Source organism: Nilaparvata lugens, chromosome 3 (genome assembly GCF_014356525.2).
Source record: "Nilaparvata lugens isolate BPH chromosome 3, ASM1435652v1, whole genome shotgun sequence".
Taxonomy (NCBI): domain Eukaryota; kingdom Metazoa; phylum Arthropoda; class Insecta; order Hemiptera; family Delphacidae; genus Nilaparvata; species Nilaparvata lugens.
Window position 1 is genome coordinate 97,005,125 of NC_052506.1, and position 19,204 is coordinate 97,024,328.

A 19,204-nucleotide genomic window follows, 5' to 3' on the forward strand; every position below is an offset into this window, starting at 1 on the left:
CCGGGCTAGGCCGGAACCTGTTCTGACGTGAGACGAGAGTTGTCTGCAATTAATGTCTTTCAGATCTACGTGGGGACTGGAAAACAGCTGCTTTCTGTGTAGTGTGGCAAAAAAGGCTTTTTTGAAAAGACGATTAACAACGATTAAAATTTAGCCGGCTATTGTGCAACCGGCACTAAGTGAAACAGAAAATACTACATAGAGAGGGATTATTGACACTTTTCCACTGCCTTTATGGCCATCCAAATTTATTATCTGGTATTATATTTGACCGAATGAAGTGAGGTCTAAGATTCAAGTCGATGGTTTGGCATTTTTCTTAATGATTAAATGTTTATATGTTGCGCATTTACGGCGAAACGCGGTAATAGATTTTCATGAAATTTGACAGGTATGTTCCTTTATCAATTGCGCGTCGACGTATTTACAAAGTTTTTGGAAATTTTGCATTTCAAGGATAATATAAAAGGAAAAAGGAGACTCCTTCATACGCAAATATTAGAGTAGAAATCAGACTATAGAATTATTCATCATAAATCAGCTGACAAGTGATTACACAGATGGTGGAGAGGCCAGTCTATTGCTGTATTTCCATAAGGTCTATAGTTTCGATCAGGTACTTGTGGATGAGAATACTGCGTGAGGTCTACTGTTCACAGAACTACTAGTATTGATAATTGTTGGTTCTTGTTGATAATGATCAATACTACACCATAAAGCCTTTATTTTATTCCTTGAAAAAAAGTTCATGATTTAATAATGAATTTTCATAATAATATTATGATAGAATATTTTGATAGTTCATTTTCATCATATCGTCTACAAACAATTTGGTAACAATAATTGGGTCTCCAATTCTCTCTAATTTCAGGAGGGGGGAGGGTTGCATCAATGGGCTTGGGAGAGGGAGAGAACTCCTGCTGCTAAATGAATTCCCTTATTGGAAATGAATCAAATTCTGGATTTTCTTAGGTACTCACTTATCATACCAGAAGGGATGTAAGTTTTCATACCTATAGGGATTCATTACTATGAGCATCACTTTACTGCTTCCACATAGGTGTCAAAATTATCTGGGATCAATGTCAAGAAACGCTGCATCAAAAGTCTCTATAAACCTCCTCCAGTTTACATACTTGAAGTTAAACCGTTGATGATGGAAGGGGATCACTCAAGTTCGGGATCAAACGACCTCAGTATCGGTATCTCCTGGCCATTTCCACCTTCATTTGCTGACCCATCTGAAGCCAAAAGATGAAGCTATGGCTTTTAAATTTTCAAGTAATGAATTGCTTTTTCTGATCTAAGAAATTCTCTGAGGGGAGGGGACATTGGAATTTCTCATTTGGAGGCTTATAAATAATTGGGGAGTCAATTGTTTACATCACTGTAGAAACCAATCTGGAAAAAACAATAATAGATAACTGTGCAGTTGCTAAGCTCAATTGTCAGAATCTCCATATTTAAATCCTCAGTAAGCGAATCATACCTCATTGCTAGTCCAGTTCTCACAAATACCCTAATGCTGTAATCTGTTATAATGAGGCATCTCTAAGATCGCCTGCATTCCTGCTAGGATTTCTAAAAATTGGAACAGCACTCCACTATTTCAAAGTCAGAATAAAATTTATAGTGAGAAATAAGTTTTTTTAAGAGTATGCAATTTGACTTACCTGTGTACGAAAAATGATATATATCATCATAAAGGTTCTTATGGTACGCGCTCCATTTAGGTTCTCCATCTTCTCGCTGACAAAATGTAGAGATGCTTCAACATTTTATAGCCTTCACTCTCTCCAATAAGTTGTCTATTATCACTAATCAGAAATCTTGAAGTTGGATTTTAGATGTGTGATTTCTTATTGAATGGGTATTGAAAGTTTTTGGTCTTCAATAGAACTCTTCAATGTACATTGGCGAAGCTGCAACAAGTAGGTAATAGAGCAGAAAATCTCAGATCGTTTGTCAACTATTTTGGATAGAGCCGCGTCTAATATTTCAGTGCGTCTACATTTTTTGCTCATAGGTGAATGAAATAGCATAGCCCACTACCGTACTCTATGGAAATTATTTCTGCCAATGAATTATTTTTCCACTTTAAAAAAGTGAAGCAGATTTGTTTTTGAAACATTCTTTGTCGATTTCCCGTGGCGGAACCTATAGGAATATAGGTGGCGGAACCATGTGAATATAGGCCTGTAAGTCGGCCTATTTGAAGCTGAAGAATAAATTCTGAAATCAATATAAAGCCTACATGACAATGGATTGGGAAAATAGTAATTTCAATAATGAATAGACGATTGCATTAGTTCCAAATTTAAAATTCATTATGCAAATGAAATGAAAACATTCCTTACAAGGCGGAGCTCAGTAGTCAACCGAACATTTAAAAGCACCTATATACTTATAACAATAGGTATTAGATATACTTATAACAATATTACAGTAGGTAGGCCTACAGAAACTATATAAACATGATAATATAATAACTGTAGGTAAGCCTAGTTAACAATATGATCATAAATATTGAGTTCAAATAACTTCGAGCGAGTTCGAACTCTTGCAAACTAATCAATAAAATATAATTGTATTCCATTTAAAAAAATGGCCATGTCTTATCATGTGAATAACACTTAAAACAACACTTATCAACAACTTTCACCCCTCTCCTCTTCCTTCAGTGTCCTAAACTGCACCTAGGTTTTCCCCTAATTTCTTATCAATAATTGTTTCTAAATAATTATTGGCATTTCTTCTTCAGCTATACACAGAAATAAGTTTCTGCTGGAAGCTATACGTGCAGCTTTAAAAAAGTGAAACTTTGTTTTTCAGACTATCATATTCAGGTACCGTGATATATTTCATTGTTGATACAATCTTCCTTCTTGAATCTCATTTTCATGAACAGGAACTATTTTAATTCTAATTTTGGATTATGTTTTATTGTATCTTATTTGCAGAAGCTTATATTGTTGTAAGAGAAACTAGGTATCCTGTCACATATTCAGAAAAAATCTTACGTGCATGAATGATGTTTGTAACTATACTGTAATTGGCGTGATTATAACGTAATTTTCTATAAAAAATATTGTACTACAATTGAAACCAGAAGATTGCTCATTGGATGATGCAATTGATGTATTCGCTCTTCATTGCTCAGTAATAACCAACTGTCAATTTTCTGCTGAAAATAACCACAAGACTACTTCTATCTATGCAATAAAAGTAGTTGATGGAGGATCAAGGTAGTAGATAGGTGTAAGGCAGAGTGCTGATATAATCCTCAGGTGAGTCTCTTCTTCAATGTCTTATGTATATTAGACTTATATAAGTTTACATATTTACATAAATTCTAGATATTTGTATCATCAGGATGTATTTGCATCCCCTCGGCTCCGTTCATTGAGTTTTATGATAAATTAAAATCCTCAATGATGGAAAAAACAGGCGCAAAGTTAAATCAATTTTAGGTCAAGACGTTCCAAAAACAAATACTAGGGTAGCACGGATAACTCTAGTAGTGTCCACCGCCCTCGTCAGTGTCATGACCCCCCCCCTCATGGGACAACAGCAATGTTTGAAATCTCAGAAGAGTCCCACACTCTTAATCCTAAGACAAAAATTCTCAATCGATTAGTTCTAAAAAATTCTGATAACACTGGAGAAAACTTTGTTTTTTTGGCCATATTTCTTATTATAGAACAGTACACGTCTATTATTGAAGATCTTATCGAACGTGCCTGTTCGATTCTTGGATCTTATACTGTAATCAATTCATACGTTTTTTATTCATGATGATACTTACAAAAGCTACTCGCTTGTGCGCGGGTGATGCATTGAGACAAACGTCTATTCTTACCGGCGAGATTCATACCCTCGACTAGATGTAGCGCTATCAGAGCTAACAGGGTCGCCGCGAACCTGTCTCCCCGACAACTAAGCTTCTCGTAATTTTGATCAAAGGCGTCAGTAAATCCCCTGGCAAAATATACCATTGTCATCAACTAGTCTCCCAGACATCTAATCCCCTACTGGATATGAGGGGACTGGTTGTCGACAGCCGATCTCTGATTGAACATTGAATCCAGCTTGAAGCGGGGGAGGGGGAAGTAGTACAATCACAGACACTGTTTAACACATTCTATGAATTCGATTATTAGAAGAAAAACTTTGGCACTCAGAGCGAGCAAGGAGCTTGGTTGTCAGGTTTGGAGATGACAACCAAGCTGCTTGCACGCTGGCGTCAACTAGTCTCCCCGACAGCCAATCCCCTACTGGTCAAGAGGGGACTGGTTGTTGGGACCGTAGACGTGTCCGTAAGTTAACCCGTAAGTTATGCTCCTCTCTCAGGAGCTCAGTTGACGCCGTCAACCAATCCCCTCAAAAGTGGTTTTAAAAGGAGCTTAGTTGGCGCGTTCCCCTTGAATCAAAGTTAGTTATCTGACAAGTTTATAGTTTCTTCAGGTGTGGCCACAGGAAGAGACTTGGTTGGACGTCTTAGAAAACTCTGGGAGGGGGGTCAAAATTTAAATCTGTCCATGGACCCTAGGGCTTCTGGGCTTGGGGGTGTTCACCCCCACCACTGGGTTCTTCAACAAGCTAGGGAGATGCATATCATCTTGCCAGCAGATTTGTTTTTAGAAACGTTATCTTAGTACTCTACAAAACACTTGGATCTATTCCCATCTCTTTCATTTTTGCAATGTAATGTAATTCGAAACAGTTATGCAAATTCTATGGATGAAATTAGGAGGAAAATACTGTTGAACAGTATTAATCGACTAAGTTGTGGTGAGCTACTGTAATGAGATTTTTTACAAAAGATTACCGTAGACCACTAGACGTACCGTCTCGCTCACGACTTCGACAACAATCGCTTGGAGAGTGAAGTTGGCATTAGCAGAAGAGAAAATGGACTTGGGTTTAGGTAATAGCATATTGAAAGTGAAAATAAAATGCAAGCTCTTTGCAAAGCTCTGTCTAATGCAAATTGATCCTGGGTGAATGATTATAATATATTGTACTATTAACTTGGGATCTTGTTAAACCGAATTGCAAATTGAATTTATTTTCATATTTCCATTTTTGGCAAAGTGGGTACCCAAATGAAATATTTGAATGTAATAAAATTCATGAAGAAGTTACGAATTTTGGTTAAATTCATGTGAAACTTGGATTTAAAAAGGATACGAAACTGATATAGAACGGACGGTTATCATATCTAATACTTCACCATCATTATTATTGATTTTGTACTTAGTGTGATTGCCATGTATCCCAATCCTTTGCCATGTAACCTAATCCTTTGCATAAATAGTAAAGAGGATAATGGTGAGAGATAAAACATAAATTTATCCATAGTGTTATTTCTATTAGGTAGGTAGATATTCATTAACTCGTACAATAATTTCAGAATTAAATTGTTTCTAGTTGATTGATTGATTGAGTGGTCACCTATCCAACGAGAGTATGAAACGCTGCTCACTCAATGGGTGGCCACAGGTGAGGGGAAGCGATGACTCGTTACTTGTGGGAAGGCTAGTACCAAATTTTGGGACATTCAGGGGTGGGGTTGCGTCATTGGCCCTGGAGAGGGGGCGCCCCAGTCTAAGGGGTTGATAGCAGGGCACACACTTCCTCACATCCATGTTATACTGGTCATTCATTTTTTTTTCATTTTTTTTCATTTTTTTTCACCACCTACATCACAAGGATGAGGGGCACATCAAGGAAGCGAATGAAAGTCGCTACTTTTGAATTACACTCTTCACTGGAAATTCTTTCAGTGAATAGAGTGGATTGTCTAAAAAGTATTTTTTTAGAGCTTTCTTAAATGGTCTGGTTTAGGCTCTTTTATACTTTTTATATCGTGTGGCAGGCAATTATGAAAGCGGAAACCCTGTGTATGTGGCTGTCTCTGTGTTTTCAGCAGTCTACTGTATGGGAGGTCGAAATAGTTTTTTCCTCTTGTATTATGTTCATGTATATTGTGTCTACATGGCCTAACCGTTACATACTTTTTTATATATAGAATTGTCTTGTAGATATAGAGAGGGATACTACTGTAAAGATTCTGTCCCTCCTGAAGTAAGGCCTACAGTGAGCGTCATATGGCAAACAGTTCATAATCCTTATTGATTTCTTTTGTAATATCAGTATTTGTTCTATGTATGTGTGCGGTGCGCTTCCCCAGGCTATTATGCCTAAACTGATGTGTGAAGCAAATAATGAATGATAGGCCATCATTGCAGTGCTTTTATCTGCTATACTCCTTATTCTTATTATCCCATAGAGTGATGTGGATAATTTGCTACACAGTGATTCAATGTGCTCCTGCCATGTCAAGTTTCTATCTAATATATGCCCAGGAATCTTGCTGAACCCGAAATCTCCTCCTCAGTATTCAACTGGCATTCATGATCCTTGCCTGTGTTTGAAAGTTTACTATGGTACTCTTTGATCTGTTTATATTTAATTTTAATTCTAACAAGGCTTTTTTTGTTGAGGCTATTGGTGTGTTATAATGTGACTGTAGCTCCTCCTGGGTTTTTCCATTAATTATTAATGTAGTGTCATCAGCAAAAAGTATGCATTCTGAAGCTCTTGGGAGTTTTTTAGGCAAGCTATTAATATAAATGAGGAAGAGTAAGGGCCCTAGCACAGATCCCTGTGGCACTCCGTTTCTCATAGACTGGGGCAGAGTCCTAGCAGTCATTTTTCTCCCACATTTATTATATTTGAGCTCCACAATTTGGTACCTATTTGTTAAGTAGTTTTCCAGCCATTTCTTTGCCTGTCCTCGTATCCCTATATATTCTATTTCAGACAGCAGAATCGTCCAGTCCAAGGAGTCAAATGCCTTCCAGAGATCCAGGAAAACCACCGAGACCCTGTTTTTTTGCTCCCAGTTCTCTGTAATTAAGTGGATGAAATTTGCTATAGCTGTATCAGTTGATTTATCGTCCCTGAATCCATGTTGATATTGGTGGATCTTTTCAGTTCTTTTAAGAAAGTTTAATATCTGTAGGTATATAGCTTTTTCTAAGTATTTAGATGGCGTTGGCAGATTCGATATCGGTCGGTAGTTCTCAATGTCAGTTTTACAGTTCTTCTTATGTTTTGGATGGACAAGTGATATCTTCATGCTGTCGGGCACTATTGATTCTCTTATTGGAAAGTTGATTATTTGTAGGATTGGGTAGGCAATTAATTTCCTTTCGACAATGGTACAGCAGTTTCCCTGGGATTCCATCTATACCTGCTGAGTACTTGTGTTTTGTTTTTGCGAAAATTTCAAGCATGTCCTTCTCTGTCACTCTCTTGTATGCCTCCAGCAATTCCTCATCACTCTGTTCCAATTCACAATTAGCAGTGCTTGATGTCTGATGGTCTGTCTGCTCTATATTTAAGAAATAATTATTGAAGACTTCCACTAGGTTGTGGGGATTTTTTTCTAAATTGCAATTTATTCTCAGACAGACTCCCTCATCCTCATCATCATTCCTCCTCTTCTTTCTCTCTTCATTTATCACCCGCCATGTCTCCTTTGTCTGGTTGGTTGACCGCTTTATTCTCTCTGCTATATGTCTTTTCTTTTCATTTATGACTCCACAATCATATAATTTCTTCAGATAGGAATATTTATCCTTGTGATACTGCTCTCCAGTCAGCATGTATATGGTATTAGCATCAAGAAGCCTCTGTCTCAACTTTCTAATTGTTTCTGTTGTTTTGAATTGGTTTTTTCTCAGGGTGCCAAGTTTTTTATCTTTAAACGGGCAGATGCAATTTAGATGGTACTGCATTGTTTTGATAAAAATATTGTACTTATCATTTACAGATCTTGTATTTGTCAGTTCACTCCAACTCTCTCTTTGCAGACATAGTCTAATTAGTTCCATATTTTGAGTGTTCAGTTGTCTTATCTTTGTCATATGAGGTGTTTGCAGATTCACGGCTGTGTCTAAAATGCATTCTAATCCTTTGTGATCTGATATTACATTATCTATAATCCTGACTGTAGGCCTGATCATGGTTTGTAATACAGTAATCTATGCTAGTTTCTGTGTCTGTAGTTTGTCGAGTTGATGGAAGCTGTACAATATCTAAACTATGCTGTGCCAAGATTTTCTTTAGTTTTCTCAAATTTGGAGAATCTTTTAGAGAGTTTATATTTAAATCACCCATTATTGCAATATTCTCGTTTTTTGTCATGATGCTAGTCAAAAACTTGACCATATATTCTAAAAATTCCAGGGTATTCCCCGATGTCGGTCTGTAGATGCATACTATTATAAGCCCTTGAGATTTTGTTTTAAATTTCAGTGCAGCTATTTCACATGTCAATTCCATGGAAGATGATTCTGTGTCTATTATTTGAAGGTTGAAGTCCATCATGTTGCGTGAGTATATAGCTGTGCCACCCCACATATATTGCCTCCTTGAGAATTCTGATTGTAAAGTGTAACCTGGTATATTAGTAGTTTCCAATTTATTCTTGTTGAGTCCGTGTTCTGCTATTAATAGGAAGTGAGGTCTTATCTTGTCCAATTCAATTACCAGCTGATCTATTTTTTCTGAAGGCCTCTTTGTATGTTTAGGAAAAACATTTTCAACTTTCTGTTTTTTGGTTTGTTTGGGTTTTTGTTTGTGCTCAATGCCTGTTTTTTGTTTAATACTTTCGATGTGTAAGGCTGTTTGCAGGAGTTGAGAAGTTTTTTGAAATGTTGCTCTCTGTTCTAAGGTTTTGTTTGCATGTGAGTCCATCAGTGTCAGTACATGGATCTCTTCTATCCTGTTCCAAGTCCTCTACCTGTATATCCGTCTCATCAGGATGAAAGTGGCCATCAATGTGAAGAGTAGCATGTAGGATTTCCTTCACAATGTAACCTTTAACCATTCTGTTCAAATGCAACCCGTGTTTTGTGTGGTAATGGCGTGGCAGGCTCCATAGTTTGATCAGCTTTATTGAGTTAGTGTGACATAGCTTACTTATGTGTAGGTTTGCCTTCCGGATGAGATTATTTTGGAGTGACCTTTCTGCCAGATCGTAGTGGTATGGTATGTCAGAAAGGATTATTTGAATGCCGTTATGTCTTGAAATGAAATACCTGAGAGATAGTATGTATAATTCTACATGTGATATTGTGGAGGTTTCTGTGAAAATGTTGGTTCCGCCCACGACAACTAAGCAAGTTTTATGGTTAGGGTAAAGCTCTGAATTGTGAATATATTTATTAGTAATTTCAGCTAATGAAGCGCCAAGATATACTAGGCCACAGCATCCATGATCTTTTGGCAGATAATTCTGTAGCTGGCAACTCAGATTTCTAGCTTGACTGTCGGCTATATTATTACATTTCTATGATGAGGATTAGTGTTTGATTCAGTGAGTGCGTTGTCCCTCAGCGTGATTTTATTGAACTGTGATGTGGAGCTGAGCTTTTTTATTTCTTGGTTTAGCATATTTGTATTTTCAATTAACTTCTGAATCCGCTTCTGCTGCTTTTTGATCTTGATTTTGAGAATGTTTGATTCCTCAACAAAATCATTTTCATCAGCTTCACTCTCAATATTAGGCCTACTTGTAAAATCAATATTCAAGTCCAACCATTTATTCCCAGCTAGAAACTCTGGATTCTCTCTCAATAGGTTCACCAGGAGTTTTGCATTTTTTACAACTTCCCAACCACACGAGTGAGAATCTTCCTGCTGCCTACACTGGGATTGTTTGAAAGATGATGTGCTCACTATATTCATCAATTTGGAGAGCATTTCATAGAAAACAGTTGCTGAATCTCATTGTTCAATCCGGATGCAGAGTCAAAATGTAAGAAGACTTTGTCAGGCAGCTTTATAGCTATCAGACTCCAGTGAGATCCTTCAGTATTTCCACCATTCACAGTGTCTATTTTGGAGTTTGAGATTGGGGCCGATATTAATTTATAGTCAAAAGGGCTCAAATTTTCTATACTATCAACGGAATCATTATCGTTATTGGCAAGCATGATTTGTGTGCAAATAATTGGATGTAATATAAGGACATCTTTTGCCTCGTGCAGATCCCTCAGCTCGTTCCAGATTTCTGAATCACTCAGCCAGCGTTCAGTGATGATTTCATTGGAATCTACTGCATTAACGTTACTGGGTTTGCACTTGAGATTTTGGATTTCTTGTATGAGTGCATCCCTATGAACAAGAAGCTCACTCACTCGAGAGACCAGTTCGTCCTTCTCCTTGAGAACCAAATCGTCTGTTTGACATCCCACGTCACATGAATCAATTTTCCGGTGCTTATTTATTACTGAATCAAGAGACATTCTATTTTCAAAGTTTGATATTTTTGTAATTTTCGCATTTTCTACCTCCTCATTATAATATTAATAAGCTTCGATGGAGTAGCAGGTGTTGCATGATTGGAATGTTTGCCGGTGCACGCTTTAATCTTCTCACACACCAAATCAGTTGTTATTGAGCTTGTACAACCCTTAATAATACATCTCCATACAAGGTCACTATTGCTTGGACTATAACTTTTTCTAAAGCACTGCTTTACGTGGTAGATGCATGTGTTGTTTCTCGCATTTTGTATGTGAGGACAGACATTTTTTGCAAATTAAGAGTGACAAATGACTGAAACACCAATATACTCAGAATGGAAGAAGCTATGCAGTCATCTATTGAATCACTACTGATTAATTTGTGCTCCTTATTCTTATTGCTTATTACTATTGAATTTTTACAATATTGCTCAATGGATTAAATTTCAACTGTTAGCCTTAAACATGCATGCAGATACTATTACTATTTGTTATATATATAATTAATAGTTTCGAGTCAACGAAGTTATTACAAAAATTGAACTACACAAAAAGTTATTACAAAAGTTCTATTGTTATCAGGGAAAATTTAGATAGTGATTATAGACGAAAAGAATTTAATTTTTCACCTGAATGAACGTATCAGTGGTAAAGAACAATGGGAAGACCAAAAAAAGAAAGGTTTTATTCTATGAATTAGGAGGAAATATAGTTCAACAATTTACTTAAATGAAAACAATAATTCTGCTGCAATATTTACGGACGAACAAAAATTTCGTATTTATTTATCTATTTATCTTAAAAAGACTTTATATTATTATCATTACTTAGATTAAACAGTTTACCAATGGGCTCAATCTAAATGAATATATTGTTGACAGAATTATTTATCAAGGATTCAGTCTATTTTATTGATGTTAGGCTCTATAAATCGTGAAAATTAATTAATATGTCAGGAAGGAAAATTGCACATGAAAGAGCAGAGCAGTATTTCAATAGTAGATAGCATACACAGTATAGTATACATATACACCATAAAATATAGTTATAAGACAAGATCAAAACAGGCGAAAAATAGAAAAACGAAAACGGATTTCTGTCGGTCGTGCCCCGTCCAGGCCCGGGCCACGAGCGACTGTTGCAAGATGCAATGTTTACAAACCTACAAAGCAGCTTGCCAATGAATATCCGCTTCGACCTGTGTAGAGTAGAATTAAACCATTTTATGCTACAACCAATTCAGATATCTATGACTTTATATAGTGAAACCACGCGTGAGTAATTCGGTTGACCTCAACTAAAATTGTATATGTATTTTTATAATATTATAGATTTACTATTTTTGGCTTTTGTTTAGTTACGGTACTTTATTTGAGAGGAAATTTAGTTTGCTCTATTGAAGCAATCGGGGATTCACACAGTACATTATTTCGGCTTCTTATTACGAGAATGAGGTTTGAGTTACAATTTTTATTTAATTGAATTATTAAGTAGTGGAATTTGCTGTAATTTATGTAGTAAAATTGAATATGTTACATCTATTGAAATAACATTTTTCGAGTTAGTGAGATCAGTATTTGAGAAAGAGAAAGAAAATAATAAAGTATTAAACAAATGTTAGGTTAATATTATTAGTAACAGTACCTATTCTCTAACTACAGTATTAGCTGGCAGACAAGTAAAACCGATAGGCTATCTTATCACTACCGCTCCCGAAAACACGACCGTCCGCTACCACTGCGTCGCACAGACTCTCAATTGTCAGTTGTCATCCGTTTTAAATGTTGGGTAAATGAATATTAGGCTACTGATAGAGAATCATTCAAGTTGAGTAAATTTATTATGGACCTTTGTCAATTCCTCTATATTGAGAACATTTTCAATCCACGGTTCACAGATAAATCCACTACACCTACATATGTGTTTTACAACTTCTATTAAAAAAAAAATATTTTGAAGTTTTAATTTTACACATTCAGGTTACTAAAAATTGACGCTTTTCAAGGTGTAGGAATGGCAGACGTGAGTTTCAGTCACGTTCTCTGTTTAGCGTCAATCAGTCACAGTTGTGAGTGAGAGTGTGAGAGAGTAAAGTGCTGGTGCTGGCTTTCCCAGCTGTGATAAGAACAGGTTACGTCTTTGGTCTGTGTGTCGGTTCCGACTGGGAGTTACGTCTCAGTACTTAGTACGAGTACGCCAGTTGCCGGCAAGCTAGCTTGTCAGGGCCAGGGCCAGTGAGTGCATCAAAGTCTAGTGTGTAATAGAGTGGGATCTAGTGGGGGCCAGCAACGGAAGAAAACTCTCCTCAATTTTCCATCTAAGGAAAATTCTGTCTGATCGTTTCATCCGCAAAGACCAACTAATCCAGACAAAAGTGAGTTTCTTCGAATCGTTATATTTGTTAACACTATTTTTCTTTTGATGGTGAAAATTATTAGGGTGCAGTGAAAAATTGATTTTGGAGAGATTCTCATAAATTATTATTCTACTCGTGAAAAACTCTACTTGATTGCTTCATCTGCAAATATTGAATAATAGAAAAAAATCAGAGCACGTTAATTTTCTATATTTCTTCGTTCACTAATACAATATATATATATATATATATATATATATATATATATATATATTATATATATATATATATATATATAATGATTTACTGTTTCAAAATAAATGCTCAATTTAATTAATTTCACGACACATGCAATAAAAGATAAATACAGAATCAATATTCACATTGAATAGTTATGTTCATGATATAAATGCAAAACTGAATTCAACTCTCAACATTCAACTGAAATTCAATTATTTGAACTGGATTTCAAAAGAACTGAGTAGATATAATGATATGGAGTAGATAATACAATACAATGCATTGAATAGAGAGTGATAACAAGCAGCATCTTTCACAATAATAAAAAATTCAAAGTCTTAAGAGTCACCAACGAGGGAAAAACTAGATTGGCGTTTCTGGTTGATTCTAAACTTTTTAAAAATAAACACGATTGTTTCAAACATCGAGAGATCTCTTTTATTTCATGTAATTTTTTTCAAGAAGCTTTGGAATTCCTCAAGCAAGTGAGAAACACTTACCAGTTTTATTACACAATAATAATTATCAGTCTCATATGCGATAGTATGCGTTGAATGAAAGTATAAAGTTTATTAAAGAGGAGTAAAAATGTCAGTATTTTGAAAGTACAGTACCTACAGTACAATGGAGCCAATCATGTAGACTGGAATAAAAAAACTGACTAAATATTTGAGGCAAATTAATCTAAGAGATAAAGCAAAAACTAGTTTATTATATCAAATTTATCGTGAACTCAGTCTAGCCTATATGAATCGTAAATATAAAAATGATCAAGTTAGATTAGTCTATGATTAACGATCTTGTAAACATAGGGTGTAGCGAAGATTCACGGTATTGCACGAACTTGATAACTGTCTAAAAACATATAGAACAGTACATGTATCATGTACCGGCAATTAAGTTCCCATAATATTATCCCCTCATATAAAAGCACTTTTGCATCTAAGGCCCATTTATACGAGCGCTAATGCCGCGGCGTTTTTAGCGTCGCGTTAACTGGGCAATGGTACTTCGATAGTGCGCGCCAACAACGCTGTGTATAACTTGGTTCAGCGTTGCCTACGCCGCGTTAACACCGCGGCATCAGCGCTCGTATAAAATGGACCTAAGCCTCTTACTAGGTTGTACTTAAATAAAATTATCTGAAAAATCAAGAATAAATTTACTATCATCACTGTTTTCCGTCATGGGAGATATCGAAGTGGAACTACCTACGGGACTCCCCACAATCCAAGTCATACGCTAATAATACTAGGCTCTATTTGCAATAATTTTTTTTTTAAACTGAAGAGCGCAATAATACAAAACAAATTGGAGAAGGGAGCGGATCAATTAATCACTGTCGTTCTCACTTCGTTTTCTACGTAAAGGGTCGCGGCTCATGAATATACAAAAATTATAATTTTTGTTAATTTTCTCATTGAGATGAATGGATCACTTTTGGCATTGTAATGATCTATATGCTAAACGTTCACTCATGCTCTTTTCAACGGATAATACACTGTACTCACTCATGCTCAAGTTTCGCAAGTTCTTGCAAGATAATTAGTTCTTCTGTGAGAGTCTGGAGAGAATGTAGAGAATGGGGAGATGCCTGAGTTAATTTGAAGAAGATAGTACACGGATTATTTCAATCTGAATCAGATAAATTTCTAAGATGTAACAAAGAAATAATCGTTGACTATTTACACTACTGTACCCACTATTAATCATTTATTGATAATATTATCCCTATTTTTTGGACTTTATTGCTTTAAAGGAATAGTTTGTGAAAGCAGCGTGTGGGTTTTCTAACGGTTAATCTCCTACCGACAGATGGACTGACCTTTCTCATCCGTTAGAAGGTTGCCATGCCATTGGCGATTTACTGGTGAAACAATCCGATAGTCTGGACCTTGAATGCTAGAGATCCATCACTGAGAAATGAAAACGAAAGTTTCAGGCTACATAGAGCAGTTGCCCGTTTTAACTCCCACAATATGAGAGCACTCTCTTATTAACATCTATAGCTCTTCTATAGCTCTTAGGTACTTCTTTTGTTCTGGTTTGATGGAATTCGTTGTCTACAGGAATCGAAGTCTATTCTGATATTGTATGAGAGATCAATGTTGGAAGAATTTATAGTCAGATCTCTAATATTAGAGGGTTGATTAATCTCAATACTGACAATTATAGTTCCTGAGATTCAGTCTTATCCACAATTAGTCTTTGCATTGAGAATTTGAATTTTAATCATCATTAATTCCTAAAATTCAAATATTTCATTGATAACTTCCATTACTAAGCATTTGTAATAGATTAATGTCTTAACTGGCAGACCTCTTAACTTAATGAGAGTAAAATCATCAATACAATACCATTACTTAATTTGAGGAAATTTGAGGACTTCTTATTCAAATATTAGAAATTGAAGATGAGAATCTATTGACAAAACATCGGAACAAAAAGAAGCTACTCGCTTGTTAAATTTCCTGATGTGACCTTCATTCTCCACTGTATTGCCATTTATTTATTCGTGATTAGGGGTATTCCAATATTTCTGTCTGTGAGCCAACCATTTTTAAACTGTAGACCACTAGGTTGAGGAACTCCCATTTTTATCTTGTATTGATTATGCTATAATATCCAATACAAATTCAAAGTATTAGTTGAAGAAATGTGGGCCAAGCTCATATTTATTGTTTCTGAGGTTTTTCAAGCTCCATGTTTGTGAGGATTCAGAAAACTGGTTCTCTAGATTTTTATGCTTGTGCTCGGCTGGCAGATAACCTCTTTGTTCGCAAAACTATGCATAAGCTTGGAAGTGGGGAAATTGGCAACATGTTCTCTCATAGGATGCATGCGATGGGCTCGAGAAATTACTTGACGCGTACAAAAACAAAAAGAAACAAAACAGAAGAAAGGAAAATCCCAAGAAAGAGGGTCAGTGACCTATGATGAACTTCCTTTTTATTGCAAACATAAGCTAACTGAAGTCGCATTAATAATGAGTTGCTGTGCGAATTACTTAGTCACGATTGCATCTTCACCTATCATATTCCTGATTTCAAGTGTACACCTACATACATGACCCTCCGACTCTGATTAGAAAACAACTTTACAAGCTCTCCAATATTAGAAAAAGCCTATGGCTATCATGGTAGAAGGCTTATGTTATGAGCTACAGCTACCGAACTCAAACATGAGTTATGAGAATAATGCTCATGCATTATTCAAAATGCAGAGACGGTTCGTAATGCAATAAATTGCATTAGCCATTAGCAGTAATGAATAGTGTTATCAAAAGTAGTTTAGATTTAGTTAGTATAGTTTTAATCAAATTCTATTTAAACTTGTGAAGGTGATAAAATATGAAGTGGATAACAACTGAACAATATATTGCACAATGTATATCCTTTTGTATTAGGTTATTTAACTTATGATTAATTTATGAAATATTTTTCTATTGTCCATCATTCTCAGTGCTCTGCTTATTCTACCGTTTTGCTGCTCTCGTCTTGTCAGTTAGCTGCGTCGAACACTTTACCTGATGCCAATTTCACTCAATACGATAACGATATCCAACTAAAAATAAATTTGAATACTTTCTTATCTGATTTTTACAGAGCAGATTTTCTTACAAATTGTTTGTTAAAAACAATTTTTTACTTTTGCAAAAGATTACAGATCAGAAATCTCGTCTTCGAATGCTACATGCGTATTCTGATTCAATTAATCAGCTCGTGTTTTTCTCTAGCAAGAAATTTGGAATTTTAGTAGATCTTCAAGGATGATGACAAATTGACAACAAAGTAATCAATTCAATTTTCAATTCAAAAAAATAATTTATTCCGCACAACATAATATTATTACAAAACATTGTGCCATCTAAAAATACAAAAAAATATACCAATGAAAATTATATGTTTTGTTTTAAATCTTTGGGTTTCCATTAATGATGACAAGGATGATGATGAAATAAGAGGGCCGACAGATTTAGATTGGTTTCGAACCACCGGGAAGATCTTTTGTAACTTCATCCATGATATTATATTGCATGTTTGGCTCGAGTGGTCAACCATCCATCGGGAGTTGCAAGCGTGATACTTCAGAGCTTTCTGACGCTTTATTCATTATTATAATTTTATCATTACACAAAAATAAGATTTCAGCGTTTCAGTGTTTATTCATACCCGAATAATTGTTTTTTCACGCTAGCCCAGAGCTACTTGGCCCTAAATTTTCATTACTGTATAAAGAGTCATAAACATATTTTAATCAAATTAATGAAAGTTTTGTAATGAAACAGATTTAGACTGCTAGCCTGGTTTCTATGATACTTATCAAATCTAATAGACCATTGATCATATAGATTTGATAGTCCATTAGATTTTATACTTATCAAATCTAATAGATGAACCTATAGATTTGATGGTTCATTGGATTTGTGTGTCCTAAAAACCGGGCCTTAGTATGGAGTGTTAGTTTCGTATGCTGGTACAATACAATAGTTTCATAAATTAGATTGTTTCTTGTTCATAAAAATAAGCTATATTGAGATAATTTTACACTTGTGGTACAGTGTTTTGTTTCTTCCTTTTCCTATGACTGTATCGGTTGGTTCAGTTGTCGGTTGTATTGTAACTTTTATTGTATTGTTACTTCTACCAGTGTTATGATTTTGTTACTTCTATTGTATTGTTTGTATTGTGACTTTTGCCTATTACTGCATTGTATATGTTTATTGGCAATAAAAGATATTTTATCTTATAATGCAGCGGTTTAGTCTTGGTGTTTACAGAGAGTTAGTGGTGTCAATAAAAGTTCGGCTGCATCGCTTTTGTGGAGTTTGATAGTAATAAATAAACTTCGATAAAGCTAAAGGTTGAAGATTGAATATTTCTAATTATCCTATAATGCCTGAACAACTTGAGGTGGTTTAGAATATTATCTACACTATCAACAGAGATATTTTGGCATTTCACAATAAAAAATAAAAGCTGAATAAAATCGATATTGTCAATGAAAATATTATCATATTTTTATGACTAACGCCCAGAGCTGAGTAGCCTAGTTTCTGGTGGATAGTATTGTGGTCAAATGATGAGTTTTATTACTATTCTCGATAGGAATGTCATGTCGATTCATTATTGTACTCAACTAAAAAGTCATTATAGTTAATATTTTATCGATTTCCGGTATAGATGGATATTATTATCATTATGGGTTGAATGGTGATAATTCACTGTAATAAAAATGAAAGTGCCCTATCTCTAGATGGGAGTAGGAACAAGGCTAATCATATACTGATTCTGAACAAAGAAAGTGTAAGATTCTTCATTTATTAATTGTTCATCGAAGCTGACATGAAGTTATGCAATTTCACCTTTCTCAATATCTACGCTCTCAAATAAGAATGTGTACTTTGCCTGGACTTCATAAAGGTAATAGAATGAAAATAATCGGAAGAAAAACTTTAGAATTCTGAAAATAGGCCGACTAGAAAATATCTGAGTCTATACTATGTTAATTCATTCAGGCGAACGCGCTAGAGTCAAGAAAACTGCAATAGGTTTTTGTAATGCCTGATTTAATCGCCTTTCTCTATTTTAACACTACAAGATTTTAAATAAACAACATATAAACAATAATGACACGAAAAAAAATAAGAATCATATTAAAGATTAGCCTACAAGGCTTTGTTACTTTCCTTCATCATTCTGATCTGGCGGCGCATATCTGTCCTTCAGTCAGATACGTCACCAAACCAAATATATCAGTCGCAAATAACCAAATTAATTTCAAAGCAAAAACTCAAGAAAGAAAAACCCGTCGAGCCCAATTTTCGTGGATAAACCATACATCAATTTCGAAGCCCCACTTGTGATTGACATTCTTGTATGACCCTTTGCTTCACTGCACTGCACTTTTGCTGATGTGTTTCTTTTCGATGTTACCTTGTTATTTCGGCGTTTACTTCCAGTACAGATTTATTATGTTTCCCTCTAATTGATATTTGATGTGTTATTGATTAGAGGCTGTATGGAAGCTTGGATGGTTTTCAATAATGCGTTGTGTAATCGGAAGGTCGCTCGTTCCAAAGAGTAGGGAAGAAGGTTTCTTTCTCTCCAGCCAAACAAACATACCACTCACTTCTCATTTCCCATCAATCTTCAGAGTTAGTTCTTTAGAAATAAAAAAAGGATATTCCAACACATCAACTGATCCCTAGTATGTTGAATACTAGAAATACATGTATAATGTATACTAGGAATATATTATATACATATACATATTGATTCTCTACAGC

At 35.3% G+C, this 19,204-nt stretch overlaps 1 protein-coding gene and 1 long non-coding RNA gene across 2 annotated transcripts in view; one reads left to right on the top strand and one right to left on the bottom strand.

Annotated features, from left to right (window-relative positions):
- LOC120350668 lies at positions 1–12,078 on the bottom strand. The gene is made up of 3 exons (XR_005570979.1): positions 11,964–12,078; positions 1,674–1,922; positions 1–94 (listed from the first exon to the last, which is right to left on the bottom strand). It is a non-coding gene; the product is annotated as an uncharacterized LOC120350668 (long non-coding RNA).
- LOC111050017 (arylsulfatase B) overlaps positions 12,014–19,204 on the top strand; it is a 25,055-nt gene continuing 17,864 nt past the window's right edge. Inside the window, exon 1 of the mRNA XM_022336250.2 lies at positions 12,014–12,693. Within this exon, the coding sequence (XP_022191942.2) occupies position 12,693 (1 nt within the window). The 5' untranslated portion in view covers positions 12,014–12,692. The remainder of the gene's footprint in view (positions 12,694–19,204) is intronic.